The following is a 16,934-nucleotide window of genomic DNA, read 5'->3' as shown; positions in this document are numbered from 1 at the left end:
TTGTGTTTCACTGTCATTGGCCTCCATGTATTTTTTTTATTTCCTCTTTAATTTCATTTGGTTGTTTAGTAGCATGTTGTTTAGTTCCCATGTGTTTTTCTTTTTTTTTTTTCTTGTAATTGAGTTCTAGTTTTATACTGTTGTGGTTGGAAAAGATGCATGATATGATGTCAGTCTTCTTAAATTTACTGATACTTGTTTTGTAGCCTAATGTGTGATCCATCCCAGGGAATGTTTCATGTGTACTTGAAAAGAATGTGTATTCTGTTGTTTTAGTATGGAATATTCTGTATATATCTGTTAAGTCCATTTGGTGTAACGTGTCAAAGACATGTTTCCTTACTTATTTTCTTTGTCTGGATGATCTATCAGTTGATGTTAAAGTGGGGTGTTCAGGTCCCCTGCTATTATTGTATTACTGTCAGTTTCTTTCTCTATGTCTGTTAATAATTGTTTTATGTATTTAGGTGCTTCAGGGTCGGGTACATAGATATTTACAATTGCATATCCTCTTTTTTGTATTGATCGTTTTATCATTAAGTAATTCCCTTTGTCTCTTTGTTTTGAGATCTGTTTTGTTTAATGTAAGTATTGCTGCTCTGGTGTTTTGTTGTTCTTGTTTTTGTTTGTTTCTTTTTTTCTTTTTGCTGCTTCCATCTGCATGGAATATCTTTTTCCATCTCACCACTCAGTCTGTATGTGTCTTTAAGGTCTGAAGTGAATCTTTTCTAAACGGCCTATTGCTGGGTCTTGTTTTTTGTCCATTCTGTCACCCTGTGTCTTTTGTTTGAAGCATTTAGACCATTTACATTTAAAGTAATTGTCAATAGGTGTATACTTATGCCATGATGTTACTTGTTTTCTGGTTATGTAGTTCTTGTCTATTCCTTTCTTCTTTTGCTCTTGTATTGATGAGTTTCTTTGCTGCTAGACTTGGTTTGCTTTTTTATTTTTTGTGTATCTATTATAGGTTTTTGGTTTGAAGTTACCGTGAGATTAGTATATAACATCTTAAATATGTAGCAGTCTATATTAAGTTGATGGTCACTTAAATTTGAACACATTCTAAAAGAATTTCATTTTTACCATCCCTCCATGTTTTATGTATATGTTGTCATATTTTACATCTTTTTGTGAGTCACCTTAACTAATTGTTTAGATATAACTGATTTGACTATTTCTTTCATTTAACTTTCACATTAGCTTTATAATTGCTTACTACCCTTATTGTATATTAGCTTTTATTCATGAATTTTTTTCCATTCATAATTTTCTTTTAATTATAGCTTTTTCTTTCCCACTTAATGAAGTCCCTTTAATGTTCCTTAAGGCTGGTTTAGTGGTGATGAACTCCTTTCACTTTTGTGCGGGTAACTGTTTATCTCCTCTTCAATCCTGAATAGTAATCTTGCTGGGTAGATCATTCTTTGCAGTTCTTTCCTTTCAGCATTTTGAATATATCATGCCACTCATTTCTGGCCTGCAAAATTTTTGCTGGAAAATTAGCTGATAGATTTGTGGGATATTCCTTGTACATGACTATTTGCCTCTTTCTTTTTGCTTTTAAAACTTTTAAAATTTTTAGTCTTTGACATTTTAATTATTATGTGTCATGGTATAGAACTCTTTGGGTTCATCTTTCTCTCCTTTTGGGACTCCTTCTAATACAAATGTTTGTTCGCTTGATGTTATCCAAGAGATCTCATAACCTATCCTGTATTTCTTCTTTTTTTACTGTCCAGCTTGGGTACTTTCCATTACCCTATTTTTCAGATTGCTGCTCCTACATCTTCTAATTTTTTTAAGCTTATTTATTTTGAGAGAGAATGTGCATGTGGGAGCAAGCAGGGAAGGGGCAGAGAGAGAGTGAGAGAGAGAAAATCCAAGCAGGCTCTGTACCCGTGGGATTCTTTACTTGAGGCTTTAACCCATGAACCGTGAGGTCATGACCTCAGCCGAAATCAAGATTTGGATATTTAACCCTCTGAGCCACCCAGGTGCCCCTTCTAATGATTTTTGTTTTTTTAAACACTCAGGCCTTTTTTTTTTTTTTTTTTTTTTTTTAGAGAGAGAGAGAGAGAGAGAGTGGGAAGGAGAGGGGCAGAGGGAGAGAGAAAGAGAATCTTAAGCAGGCTTCATAGCTTCACACTCTGTGGGATGCCCTGGCGTGTTTCTCCTTTTTCTTTTAAAGTCCTACTTCTTAACTCCCTTTTCCAGTTGACCTTTCTTCACTTGGGGCTTTTCTGGGTTGGGATGGGAATGAAATTGGATTTCTTTGTGCTATGCACTTTTTGCCACATTTTAGATTGTGGTTAGTGTCTAGAAACTTTACTAGAAATGAAAATTTCTATTTAAAGATAGTAGGTTGTACATAGACATCTACTTCACTAAAAGAGTAAAGTTTAAAAATTCTTAAGTACATAAAACCACAAGAAAAGGAAGAATGGGTGAAAGGATGAGCAACAAAATTTCGGAACTATAAAGGAAAAAGGAATACTGTATATGACTTAGTAGATCTAATAGACCTGAATGAGAGTGCTGTAATAGTGTCAATCTATTCTAAAATAAGAATATTGAAAAATGGAAGAAGTGAATTTATATATCCTGTGTACATGTATATACACATATATATATCCTGAAAGCCCTCAGCCTTCTTCTGTTCCGCTCCTAGAATGTGGCAGCTTGTCCTTTACTCTCCCAAGTCTGACATTGGAAGATTCTTTAGGTGATTTGACTAGCTCGTGAAGAAAGACTTGATGACACTGACATTGTTTCCCCAATTAAATGGCTCAGCCTGATCACTTACCTTAAATGACGCCTTATAGTTTGATAAGCCTTCTAAATAGCTTTGTGGCCTTTCACTTAAATATGGATATCTGAAATAGGCTTCTTAACATTAAAAGGTAGAGTTTAAAGCTCAAAGAAAGGAAAAGCAACTGGGAGCAAGCAAACTATGCAGATAGAAGAAAATTTAAACTATATTGATCTCCTTAGAGAGGTAGATTTTTACAATCATGGAATAACAGGATAATCTATAAAAGCATAATTTAAACAGATAGGATTTGGAAATTAAAAATATGAGAGCAGAAACAATCTTAATAGATGGTTTGCAAGATACAGTTAATAATGTTTCTCAGAAGGTTGGGGTGGGGGGCAGAGGAGGAATCAGAGGTAGGAAATATCAGAGGAGAGTAAAGAATCGTGAGGATCAGTTCATGAGGTCCTTCAGCACTGAGGGATGTGAATTTCCAAAGAAGCAAGGTCCATTGATTGGCCAGTGCAGTAGATGAAAAATAGACAGCTGGGAAATTTCATAATACTGGGGACAGAAGGAAGAACCTAGAAGCTTCCAGACTGGAAAAAAAATACATCAGACAAATCTGAAATGCTTTGTCTTCTCACCATCAAAATTGGAGGCAGGTGGGAGACAGCACTGTCTTCAAAATGATTTCCAGCCTAGAATTCTTAATCCAGCCTGTCAGCTCTGAGGATAACCATATTTTCAGATGTACAGTACCTTGCATCCTTCCTTCAGAAGGTTTGGGAGGGTATACTTCATGAAAAGAATAAAGAAAATTAAGGAGGAAGACAGGATATAGGAATCCTGGACTCTGTAGGATAGAGGCATGGGGAACCATAGGATGCTAGTAAGAGGACAGTGTAGTATGATAGATGTGTATCAGCTGTAGATGATAAGCAGCCGATTGGAACAGATGAGAGGGCTCAACGATAGTCTTGGAGATGAAACTGATGTGTCTGAATTAACATTTGAGAAAAAAATTTAGGAAACTAGTGGAAGGTTGAATTAGTGATAGGGATGATATAGGGAAAATGAAGCAAATGCAATGATAAGACATTAATTATGGGAAGAACAAAGGATTGTGCAGGAAAGAAAAAGTAATCCTAGCTTACCACATGGCTTAATTGTGAATTGCATTTACAGAATCATAATAATGTAAAGACTGAGTGCTCATCTAACTCTGGTTATCACTGGGAATGATTTTCCACCCTTCAGGGGACATTTGCATTACCTGGAAATCTTTTTAGCTGTTACATCTTGGTGGGGAGTGCTAATGAGTAGAGGCTAGGGATGCGCTGAACATCATGCAGTGCACAGGAAAGTTCTTCTCAACCTAGACTTCTCTTCTTCAAAATGTCAGTAGTGCTGAAGTTGACATCCTAACCAAAATTGTGATACAGTTTTGTTGGGTGGATGGAGAGATGAGAAGGGTGTGTAGAATGGGAGTGGGAATGGAGTTAATTCCATAATGGGAAGTCAGTAGAAAATGCCCCAAACTGAGAAAATAATAAATGTCTAGAGTGTTTTAGGGATGTGTTAAGTTAAATAAAATCAGATACAAAATTAGTTTTTTGCAGTGCTGTTTATCCTGTTTTACCACCCAGTGGTCATTCTTAGATGTGGGCAGTGGTCTGATATAGTTCAGTTCACAAAGTTGGTGGTTTGCTCTTTGTAGTCTAATCCAAGCTTGTGCAGTTTGGGATTGAGCCTCAGTTTGTAAACAATTTCCTGGGGCCATTTTCCTGAGCTGCTTCTCTTTAGCTATTTCCCTGATACTTATTGGCTCTTTAGGTCTACACTTTTGGTCCTTTAGTCAGAAGCCGCTGTGGCATACACTTCATGTGTCGCTGCTCACGTCTGAGACCAAGTGGCTGAAGGTTAGAAGAAAAAAAACCAGTGAACATTAGCCCTACTCTGCTGGGAGCACATAGCTCTTGCGATTCAAGAGAAAGTTTCCTGTCCCTTAGAGTTTTAGCCTCTGTGGGTCTCTGTTACACACACTATTGCTGCCACCTCTAACCATGATGGCATTGCTTGTGGGCTGGGGCATGGGAGAATGGAGAAAAGAAAAGGAAAACCCTACTCTCTGCAAGAGTTAGACTCCTCTCTTGACCCTTGAGGCTTGACCCTAGAGGGCTTCTGGGGCTCTCTCTTTCCCAGCTGGTGCTCACTTCTAACCCCCAGTCCGGCCAGGCGACACTAGAGGGTGGAAAAATGGTAAATTCACTTCAGATACTGTCCTCCCCAGTCTTCCTGCTACTGTTTACTTTTTACAGTTTTCAAGTAGCTGCTGTATGCTTTTTTTGTCCAGGTTTGATAGTGACATTTTATGGGAGGGACAGAGTGTGCTTGTTCCATCTAACCAGAATAGGACCTACGTAAGCATTTAAAAGATAAATCGTAACTATCAGTATGTCATTCTCAATGTATATGTCAAACAGTTTGCTAGACTATAGGAATAAAAACAGGGAAAGATAGGGTACATTATCTCAGTGAACTACTTTAGAGGAGTTTGTGGACATTGATAGTAAACGCCAGATAATTGTAAAGGAGTTGGGAGTCTCAGAGATTATATAAATCTGTTCAGAGGAGTCTGGTGTATCTACATAAGAGGGGTAATGTTTGTAAGTCATGAAGGATGAATTAGGAGTTTGCTAGGTGGACAAGGGAAAGGAAGTAGGTACAGTATATAGATGACAATTTAAGACATTTCTAAGAATTTGGTATCCCTGGGTATAAAGAGCCCCTTAAAGTAATCCAAGAGGTTATGCAGGTGGGTAGGAACCAGATCTTGAATGCCATCTAGAAGAGTTTGGATTTTTTTATTTTAGATAATGCCACCGGGATTGCATGTTACACATTTTGTTCCTGGTGTATGTGCAGTTTAAGCTCCTTTTCCCCATAGTTTTTCTGTATTGAAATATAGGTTAATTGTACCTACATTCATCTTACCATTTACTTATTTATTCCCTTATTGGAATGTTACATTATTTTTATAATTTAAAAGCATGTTTTTTGAACATGAACAAAAAAGGTTGATTTGAACCTTGGAAACAAGCAAAAATATTTGCTAGTGAATAGTGTGAGTGATCAAACTGTCAATAACTAATTCTTAATTTTTAAAAATAACTTAAAAACCTTTGGATTTCGGGGTGCCTGGGTGGCTCAGTTGGTTAAGTGTCTCACTTTTGCTCAGGTCATGATCTCATGGTCCATGGGTTCAAGCCCCACATCAAGCTCTGTGCTGACAGCTTGGACCTGGAGCCTGCTTCAGATTCTCTGTCTGCCTCTCTCTCTCTCCCCACTCACGTTCTGTCTCTCTCTCTCTCAAAAATAAATAAATATTAAAAAATTTAGGGGCGCCTGGGTGGCTTGGTCGGTTAAGCGTCCGACTTTGGCTCGGGTCATGATCTCACGGTCCGTGAGTTCGAGACCCGCGTTGGGCTCTGTGCTGGCAGCTCAGAGCCTGGAGCCTGTTTCAGATTCTGTGTCTCCCTCTCTCTCTCTGCCCCTCCCCTGTTCATGCTCTGTCTCTCTCTGTCTCAAAAATAAATAAACGTTAAAAAAATAAAATAAAAAAATACATTTAAAACAACCAATGGATTTCTTTTGTGTAGTTCAATCTGTCTCTCCAAGGCATTTCCATAAAATTCTATGCAGTGGAAGAAGTAATGGGTGGTTGCTTAAGGAGTGCTGTGAATCCCATTCACTTAGATTTTTAAATTCTGACATCTTAACAGAAAGAGGGGTTTATTGTCTCAGTCACATGTATACGTAATATAGTGTATATTTATGCTGTATATATAAAATATGTCCCCACCTTCCTTCAAATGCACTTGGAAAAGATAATTTAGGATTTTAAAAAGTGAGTATACTTTAAAAAGTTATTTTAAACGTACGTTTTAAGAGGTATTTTGAGCTCCAGTTCTGCAGATGGGGGTCTTTGAGAAGTGTAGTCTGTTAATTAAACAAGAGTTGATTTCTTGTCGCTTTGTAATACTTTAAACAAGAAGATTAAGCAGCTAACATCTTACCTATTTGAATGAATGAATATATTTGTACATTATATGCTGTGGCACCTGGGTGGCTCAGTCGGTTAGGCATCTGACTCTTGATTTCAGGATTGTGGTTATGATCGCAGGATTGTAGGATCAAGCCCTATGTCAGGCTCTGTGCTGTCAGTGTGGAGCCTGCTTGGGACTCTCTCTCCCTCTCCTTTGTCCCTCCCCTGCTTGCATGCACGCTCTCGCTCTCTCAGCCTCGCTCGCTCTCTCTCTCTCTCTCTCTCTCTCTCAGCAAAAAAAAAAAACAATGCTTTTTTTTTTTTTTTTTAAATGTTACCAGTCATGGGAGGAAATCCTAGTGAACGTTGTTTCCTTGCTCCCTTTATTTTGTTAACAAAGGGTAAATGGCCTCTTAAAAAAACTCTATTATGAATGAGATAACTGTGAAAAACTATTTTTTCAGGCTTCTCTTCCTTGTGCAGCATTGGTGGTAGAGTGGTGAGCATAGCTGCCTTCCATCCAGACTCCTCTTCCCTACAGTAATGCTTCCAAATTTTCCTTCCTTGATCAGCACTTGGTCCCTTTTTTATGTTGGTGGTTAAAGCAGTTCAGTAGGTTAAATTCGTTACGGTTTGTAAATGTAATTTTAATGTTTTTTGTTTTTGACAGCCGATTTATTTTGCATATTCCCAGCGAGGAAAGAGACAATGCTATCCGAGTGTGTTTTCAGATTGAACTTGCCCATTGGTTTTACTTGGATTTCTACATGCAGAACACACCAGGATTACCTCAGTGTGGGATAAGAGACTTTGCTAAAGCTGATATCCTTTTTTTTACTATAATGACTGTATTTCATTATTGCTAATAAAATATTTTAGTACAGATTTCCTTTTGCTTGTCTTTGAGATTTAAAACTTACTAGATAACTATACTTGGTTTCTAAAAATTGTCAATATAAATAGTAGACACAATTTAATAGTATATTCATTTTTATCTAGAGGACCCTTTGAAATAATGCAGTGATTGTTAGAATTAAATTTGATTTTCTCTTTCAGAAATAACTACCCTGTTTCTAGAACTGACCTCTTTTTTTACTTTGTTCTTGCTGTTCCATTTAACTAGATGATCTTTAATCAAATCACTACCTTTTGGGGATAGAAATTGTTAAATAATTATTGAATATTTAATATGTTAAAAGCAATGATTTTAGTTTTGTGGCAAATACAAAGAAGTTCTTGCTTTCAAAGTTTTTTTTTTTTCCCATTTACAAATAAGATAGAAGCTTGTCAGTTTATTAGTTATAAAAGATATGAAAATTTAAGATTATAAAAAAAGCTGTTAGAAGGCACAAAAACTGGTGAATTGTTAATGGTCCCAATATTAAATGTGTTTAGAATTCAGAGATTTTTTAGGCAAAGCTATATTTGTAAGGGAATGTAGGATTTTATAAAGAGATAGGAGTGGGTAGTATGTTCCAGGTAAAGAAAAGGATTGAGCAAAATTGGAGAGTTGGAAAGAATAAGGGATACCATAGGAAGTAAATTAGTATATATTGAACAGACAATTCTTATGGGAAGATAGTAGGGAATAGGGATGGGAGGTATGTAGGGGGGATTTGTGGGTTCTTAGATCTTGAGCCAAAGTGGTTTTTATTCTGTAGGTCATTGTTTTTAACTGTAAATCATGTATTCGAATGGAATTGTAACCACAAGTTCACTGTACTGTACTAGAGTTGGAGGAAGAATGGAAATAACTCTTGTCCTCAGCTCCTAGCTATAATTCTCCTTGAGTTCCATGAAATATGGGTCAGCCCTGCCCCAGGTCTCTGCAGAAAATGGATGAAACACTTTGTTCTAAATCATTGGTAACCATAAAAATTTTTTAAATTTTTGATCAAGGCTAAGGAATATTATGCAAATCTTTTGAAATGGTATTCAAGAAGACTTAGTTGGCAGGAGAGGTTAAACCATAGGGTGGGCTGTCACATTACTTGAGATACGGAGCATTAAGGTCTTGAACCATAGTAGAGGGACTACAAAGAAAAGACTGAAGAGACATTTCAGTGGCAGAAATGATCAGGCTCTTTGATTAAATAATGGAGAAGTAAATGAAGAATCAAAGGGGGATAGAACTGCTATTGAACACTATCTTTGTTAAAGACTTGGTCATAGGTTCTGTGGAGAAATTATGGAGGACTTCGCTTTTAAGAAGCTGTAATCTAGTGATAGAAACATGATCAAAACAGGCAAATCTGCGTCTGTGATCTATTTTGCATAGACTTAGGGTTCTACCAGAACAACTTTACATACTTTGGGGTTCTGGGCAACATTTTGTGTGTGTATGCACATGAGTTTTAAACTTCCCTTGCTAATTAAAAAAAAAAAACAACATCCAAAACTTTGTTTCGTTATGTTTATTCAGTTGTATAGAGAAAAGCCTTTCTTGCTAATGTGATAGATTTCATTAAATAAGTGAGTGTTTACTCCATGCCAGGCATTATGTAGTGAACAAAGTGGTTTCAGTCCCTGTCTTCAAGATGAAAGAAAGTTATTAGTGCAGTATGGTAAGTTACGATAGGGTACTACTGAAGAGCATCGAGTAAAAGTTGACAGCATAAGTTCTGGAGCCAGTTTACTTGGGTTAGGGTCCCATCTTTGCCATTTACTTGCCATGCGACCTTGGGCAAATTGTGGAGCTTTTCTGTACCTTTGTTTTCTTTTTTATAAATTGTGTATAGTCTTGAGATTTTTCTTTAGTAAGTGCTCAGCAAGGTCAGTATAGAATGGGCATCCTGGATTTTCTCCTGGGTTAAAGTTTTGCTTAGGGATCTATGTTCAGAGAACAGTGGGGCAAAGGAATTTTGGAAATTGCTAAGAGATTGATTAAAGTGATAAGCCATATTGTTTAGGGAAGAAAATAAAAGCAGGAGGAGGGTGCTAATGCAGACAAATGAATATAGTCAAGATCAATGTACAATAATGATATAATGTGAGTTAATTAGAAGAATGCTGTAGAAAGTTATGGTCATGATGTTTTATTTCAGGCAGATTGCGGGAATAGTTTTAGTGATAGCAAGGTCCAGAATGTTGCTATGGGATTTGGTCTGAGAAGTGGGAATGGATAGGACAAGGAATACAAGGAACTGAGGCTACAGCTTGAGAGGAGTTGTCCATGAGGAAATTTGTATCATTATCATTAATTGTATCAAGATATCATTATCTTGATAATGGCAGGATTTTGGAGGACGATTACTGTCTAAATGATGGTTCTACCTAGAACAGATTTTTCATGTATTTGCAAAAATGTTAGTATAAAAAGAGTACTTAAGAAAAATTCACTAGATTATTAAAAAAAAAAGATTATATGTATTCTATATTCTTGTAAGAATATGTTACAAGTGGGGATGTGCTTCAAATTTTTACTTTAATCAGTATAACCTCTTAACTACCGTTGACCCATGAACAATGTGGGGATTAGGAGTCCTGACCTCTGTGTAGTGTGAAGTCTGTGTATAACTTTGACTCCCCAAAACTTAACTGCTAATAGCCTACTGTTGACCAGAAGCCTTACCAGTAAAATAGCCAGTAAACACGTGTTTTGCATGTGACATGTATTATATACTGTATTCTCACAATAAAGTAACTAGAGGAAAGAAAACATAGAAAGATTCTTTTCAGTGTTCTAAGTATATCTTGAACTGTAGTTGGTTCAGTCAACTCATTTTGTGGTGGTTTTGGGTAGAAAAAAATGAGTAAATGGAAAATGTAAATAGTAGTCAGTTGATTTATAATTTCTCTTGTTAAATCTTTATTTTTTGTTTTTTTTTTTTAAAGTTGTTTAATGGGTAGAAAAGTAAGATAACACTAATTTATGGACATGGTGATGCACCTTGCAGTTATTAGGAACACTGTAGGAAGAGGAAAGAGGAAGAACTGCAGAAGTATCTTCCTCTCTGAACTATTAGGAGTTCTTTCTGCTTCGTGCATACTTTTGTTTTTCTATGGTAAAAATTTTATTGGAAGAAATAAACATTTATTTAAGATGTATACTTAAGATTAAAAAAAAAACAAAAACCTGTGATGACTTTGATCTTTATTTATTTTTGACAGACAGGAGAGACAGAGCATGAGCAGGGGAGGGGCAGAGAGACGGAGATACAGAATCCGAAGCAGGCTCCAGGCTCTGAGCTGTCAGCACAGAGCCCAACGCAGGGCTTGAACTCACGAGCCATGAGATCATGACCTAAGCCGAAGTCGGATGCCCAACCGACTGAGCCACCCAGGCACCCCAAACCTGTGATGACTTTAAAACACATAAGAGGTTTTACTAAACATATAAAGCCAGACTATTATTGGGAAGTACCTTTCCAGAATGTTAGCAGGCTTGTATAGAATGAAAGGGTTAATGTTATATCCAAGCTTTGTCCTTTTTTCTCCCTTCCCCAATTAAAGGCATTTATGCTGAGATTCTATTATAGTGAGATTATATTGTAGATTGTATATTGAGGTTAACCTAGTATCTGTCTTTTGATTACAGTGTTGTCCTAGATGGTTGACTTCTTTGGGCTCTTTGAGGGCCTCTATAGTTTTTACTACAACTCTAAAAACCAAAACAGATTGATTGATCTATTTATTTATTTAAATATTTGTTTACTTTTGGGGGGGGGAGGGGCAGAGAGAGAGGGAGACACAGAATCCAAAGCATGTTCCATGCTCTGAGCTGTCAGCACAGAGCCCGATGCGGGGCTTGAACCCATGAACCGTGAGATCATGACCTGAGCCAAAGTCGGATACTTAACCAACTGAGCCACTCAGGTGCCTGAAAACAGGTTTTTTTAAATAAAAAGCTATAGAACTTATAAAATTGTTTTCATAAAATGAATTTAATACGATTTTTTTTTTTTTAAATCAACTGTCAGTCACAGTGTGAATATAGTGCTTCTTTGAGGGTATTTTGATGTGCCTGTACTAACCAGCTTTTCCACCACCTTTCTTTGCTATTTATCTGTTAATGAAACCTTCCTTTCTATATTATGCTAGCTATATTCCTTTCTATATTATGCATCATTTGACCTTAATACATCATTTGTATATTAGTTTCCTCCATTTTTAGTAGACCACAGCAGTAAGTAGTACTATGGTCTCCGAAATCATGTAGTACTTGATATATGTGGTCATCCAAATGATTGAAAGTATGCTCATATTACCTGTTTTTAGGTTAACATCAAAATAAAAAGAATAAATGTGTTCATAAAGGACTTGAGGACCCTTAAGAATACATCCTTGGTTTGAGAAACACTGTCATAACAAATATCTTTTCCCACACTTTCCATAATTAACAGTGTTGTAGTGATGAGGCATTTGATAGAGTAGAGTATTGGAAGCCTGAGCATCTACTTTACAGGTTTAGGTTTTATCTACTTAAAAAATAAAAAAATATTTTACTCTGCCCAGTACGGGGGGCAGGGCATGCCCAGTTTCTTTTGAAATAGGCTATACTTAATGCCCAGATTTACTTTTCTCTATAATTCTTAGTAATTCCTCATTTTAAAAATGTTTTTAATTTTAAAACTAGTCAATACATGTGCATGGTGAAGACATTCAACAGTAGAGAATAGTGGTATACATCATCCCTAGTTCTCCTTCCCAGAGGTAGCCACTTTTATTTGTTTTGGTGGTTTCTACCTTTCACCAACGTATGTATACTGTACTTCTGTTTCTTGTGATCAGTTTTAGTATTTGTTGACTCCTGATGTGGTGAATTTGACTCACTTAATGAGAAGTATTTGAGATGTTCACATGGCCCTGAATTTGTGTTAGCATAGAGCTCTAAGACTGACTATGCAAATCTTACTTGATTTGTGTCCAGCTGAATGCAGAAGCTAGCAATGACTTGTTCAGGAGAAAACAAAGAGGGGAGGGGTAGTGACCAAGAAGGAGGAACAAAACTTAGGTGAAGATTTGAGTAATTTCATATAAAATTCATAGTTGATTTAAATAGGTTTCTTTTTATATGTAAGTACTCAAGCTATATTTAGAGAGAAAGTAGCTTCCTTAACACTATGTATACTCTTCAGTCACTGTCCATTTTTGCTGCCTCAAGGTGAAGATGTGGAAAAAATTTTGGATGAATGGAAGGAATATAAAATGGGAGTACCAACATATGGTGCAATTATTCTTGATGAGACACTTGAAAATGTGAGTGTAATAAAAGATTTTTAGTGCAGTCATCACCTGTTTTCATCATAAATAAAATGTATGTGCTGTTTATATAATGTTCTGAACTGAGGTTTGAAAATAGACTTTTAGTGCTGAAAGGCCAAAGTTTGTATATTTTTTCTGCATTCTGAGTCCTAATATTTTATACTTGTAGTATGACTTATTGCAAAGAAATGTCACTTTATTGAAGAAATACTTTAAAATGGGCAGAATGCCCATGTTCATACTGGTATAGTGAGACTTTTGGAAGATACTAAAACCAAGTACTGTATAAAAATATTGGTGATAACAGTTACTTGAAGGAAGGAGAAAAACACCTTTGACCTAGAAAGGAGTGTGGGAAAGGAAGGCAAGTTTTATTTTTACCTCTGCTCATTTTTATAGGTACTACTGGTTCAGGGGTACCTAGCAAAATCAGGCTGGGGATTTCCAAAAGGAAAAGTAAATAAAGAAGAAGCTCCTCATGATTGTGCTGCTAGAGAGGTGAGTTACTGCAGTTTGAAACACGGTAGCATTCGGTGATTATGCTTTGAGTAAAGTACTTTTTAGTCATGGAAACTTACTGTTTGGACCATCTAATTCTCTTTCTAGAACTTGACTGCAAGAAGTAACTTATCTTTTGTAAGGTGACTGTTGATTCTTTTGTCCACATGTATCATTTATTCTTCCCTTATTTGTTTCCGTTTTCTTTTATTGTCCATTTTTAATTCTGTTATCTCTAACTCCTTCTCTACCTTGTTTTAAGATTGGATTTGCAGTTGGTAAAACACTTTGGCATTTACAACCCTTGTTTTATGTTTATTGTCTTGGCTTCCAGACAAGTGCACAATTTGTGCTTCCTTAAGAAATTTACATTTGTTGCTCAAACCCACTCTACCTTCCCACTGCCTGTAAGATGAAGTTTAATTCTTTAAACTATTGAAACTCCATCCCTTATTCCTGACACAAAATTTAGCCATTCCTAAATTTACCTTTATTCTCAGTCAAAAGAATTTATTCTCTGTTACTTGAATTTAACTGATTTGTTTCAGCCTCTAAACTTTGCTTATATTATCTCCTTACTCGGAAAGTTGTCTTTTCTTCCTAACTATTCAAATCCTATCTAGACCCAGCTCAAATTATGACTTTTCTTATTTGTAAAGTGAGGTTTAGCGTGAATAACTTCTTTTTTTCTTTTTTTAAATGTTTATTCATTTTTTGAAAGAGGGAGAGAGAGAGCACAAGCAGAGGAGGGGCAGAGAGAAAGGAGACAAAATTCAAAGCAGGCTCCAAGCTCTGAGCTGTCAGCACAAAGCCTGATGGAAGACTCGAACTCATGAACCATGAGATCATGACCTGAACGGTTGGACGCTTAACCTGACTGAGCCACCCAGACGCCCCCCGATTTTTTGTTTTAATTGAAGTGTAGTTTATACACAGTGTTAGTTTCAGGTGTAGACTAGAGTGGTTCAGAAAATCTGTATACATCAATGCTATGCTTACCACAAGTGTAGCTATCATTTGTCACCATACAACGCTATTACAATACCATTGGCTGTGTTCCCAATACTGAATCTTTTATCCCTGTGTTTTATTTATTTCATAACTGGAAGCCTGTACTTCCACTACCCTTCATCATTTTGTTCCTCCCCTAAACCACCTCCCCTGTGGCAGCCACCAGTTTGTTTTCTGTACTTGTGGATCTTTTTCTGCTTTTTTTTTTTTTTCATTTATTTATTTTTGGGACAGAGAGAGACCGAGCATGAACGGGGGAGGGGCAGAGAGAGAGGGAGACGCAGAATCGGAAACAGGCTCCAGGCTCCAAGCCATCAGCCCAGAGCCTGACGCGGGGCTCGAACTCACGGACCGCGAGATCGTGACCTGGCTGAAGTCGGACGCTTAACCGACTGCGCCACCCAGGCGCCCCTGCTTTTTGTTTTTAAAAAAAAAAAAATTTTTTTTTAATGTGTATTTATTTTTGAGAGAGACAGAGACAGAATGTGAGTGGGTTAGAGGCAGAGAGAGAGGGAGACACAGAATCTGAAGCAGGCTCCAGGCTCTGAGCTGTTAGCATAGAGCCTGATGCAGGGCCCGTTGAACCCACAAGCTGTGAGATCATGACCCAAGCTGAAGTCGGACGCTCAACCAACTGAGCCACCCAGGCGCCCCTGTTTTTGTTTTTTTAGATTCCAAATATAAATGAAATAATATAGTAATGTCTTTCTCTGACTTATTTCACCTAACGTTATACCCTCTAGACTATCCACATTGTTGCAAATGGCAAGATCTCATTCTTTTTTTTATGGCCGAGTAGTATTCGTGTGTGTGCGCGCGCGTGCGCGCACGTACGCGCACATACGCGCACATACGTGTATGTACGTACGCGTGTACGTACCCCACATCTTCTTTATCCATTCATCTATCGATGGGCACTTGGGTTGCTTCCATGTCTTGGTTATTGTAAATAATGCTGCAATAAACATAGGGGTGCTTATGCCCTATATTAGGGTATATGTAAAAACACTGCTTCAAATTAGTGTTTTTGTATTCTTTGGGTAAATACTAGTGGAATTATTGGATCATATGGTATTTCTGTTTTTAATTTTTGAGGAACCTCTATGCTCTTTGCACAGTGGCTACACCAGTTTGCATCTCCACCAGCAGCGCACAAGGGTTTCTTTTTCTCCACATCCTCACCAGTACTTGTTATTTCTTATCTTTTTGATTGTGGCCATTCTGTAGAGTGAATAATTTCGAAAGTTCATTCATTTTTTCTTTTTAATTTTAGAGAGCACATGGGAACGGGGGAGAGGGGCAGAGGGAGGGAGAGAATCTTAAGCAGACTCAGTGTGGAGCCCATTGTGGGACTCGATCCCACATCTCTGGGATCATGACGTGAGCCAAAATCAAGAGTCAGACACTCAACCAACTGAGCAAACCAGGCATCCCTAAGGTTCTTTCTTAATTAAAATTCTGTTTATTTTAAAATTTAACCAGTGAGCTCTATCCTATAGTAGTCTCTGAACTTTAATAACAGTTGTTGTCTAGACATTTGCTTGGCATTAATTATGTAGTACCTGTTATACATTGTGGACTGTATTCTTGTTTATGAATTTCTTATCATTTATCACATTACATCTTCCTGAAATTTGAGAAGTTGAGCTATAAGGAAGCACAATATAATGGAGAGAGAACTGCTCTAGGAGTTGAAGATTTGTTCCAGTATGTTTCTAGTAAATGCTAGTCAATATCCTAGAGACTTTGGGTGAGCCACTTAATCTTTGTAAGATACACGTACTATTAAGAGTTATTTAAGGGCTTCATAACTAGAAGTAAGTATCTTTAAAATCTAAGGTGGTAGTGATTAACTTTGAGATATTTTTGAGACAGCAGTATGGATTTTATGGCATATTTCATTTGGATCTGTTGCCTTACTTTGTCTTGACTCAGTATTTTCCTGTAGCAACGTTCACCTGGTTTAAGTTTGGATGTAATTATTGGTGAGTGATAGTAATTAAAATTCTTACAAACCACTAACATATTTATTTAACATAGAAAAACCATTAGTGGTTATTTACTTTGGAGTAGGATTTAAAAAATGATTGAAAATGCTACATTTCTAATTCAGTATGGAACACTTTCTAAGTAAGTATTTGCAATAGCTTATAGACCAATAATACAAGTAAATGAAGGTTTACCCACACCCCTTAAAATTGAAAGGTAACAGGTGAGAAATTGACACATCCTCTAAGACCTTTCCCTTTCTGTGGATAGTAGGAGACTAAATGGAGCAGTTGTAAAGTCTTTCCTTTTATGTCTTCAAATTTTGTGGTCCTCATGCTCATAAGGAAGACAAAATAGAAATCTTAGCATCCTACTTTGAGGAATTGATCAGTAATCCTGTACGTAGAGTTAGATTGATCCTACAGCAGT

The 16,934-nt window shown here is 36.8% G+C and overlaps 1 protein-coding gene across 1 annotated transcript in view; it reads left to right on the top strand.

Moving 5' to 3' along the window:
• The window catches only part of DCP2 (decapping mRNA 2), a 47,019-nt gene that overhangs the window by 9,054 nt on the left and 21,031 nt on the right, over positions 1-16,934 (top strand). The window contains exons 2-4 of the mRNA XM_060635195.3: positions 7,474-7,625; positions 12,874-13,001; positions 13,407-13,505. Coding sequence (XP_060491178.1) covers positions 7,474-7,625; positions 12,874-13,001; positions 13,407-13,505 — 379 coding nt within the window. The remainder of the gene's footprint in view (positions 1-7,473; positions 7,626-12,873; positions 13,002-13,406; positions 13,506-16,934) is intronic.

The sequence above is a fragment of the Panthera onca genome, chromosome A1, assembly GCF_046562875.1.
Source record: "Panthera onca isolate mPanOnc1 chromosome A1, mPanOnc1 haplotype 2, whole genome shotgun sequence".
In the NCBI taxonomy this organism is placed as follows: domain Eukaryota; kingdom Metazoa; phylum Chordata; class Mammalia; order Carnivora; family Felidae; genus Panthera; species Panthera onca.
The sequence above is the reverse complement of the archived record's forward strand: the minus strand, read 5'-3'. Positions and strand labels throughout refer to the sequence as shown.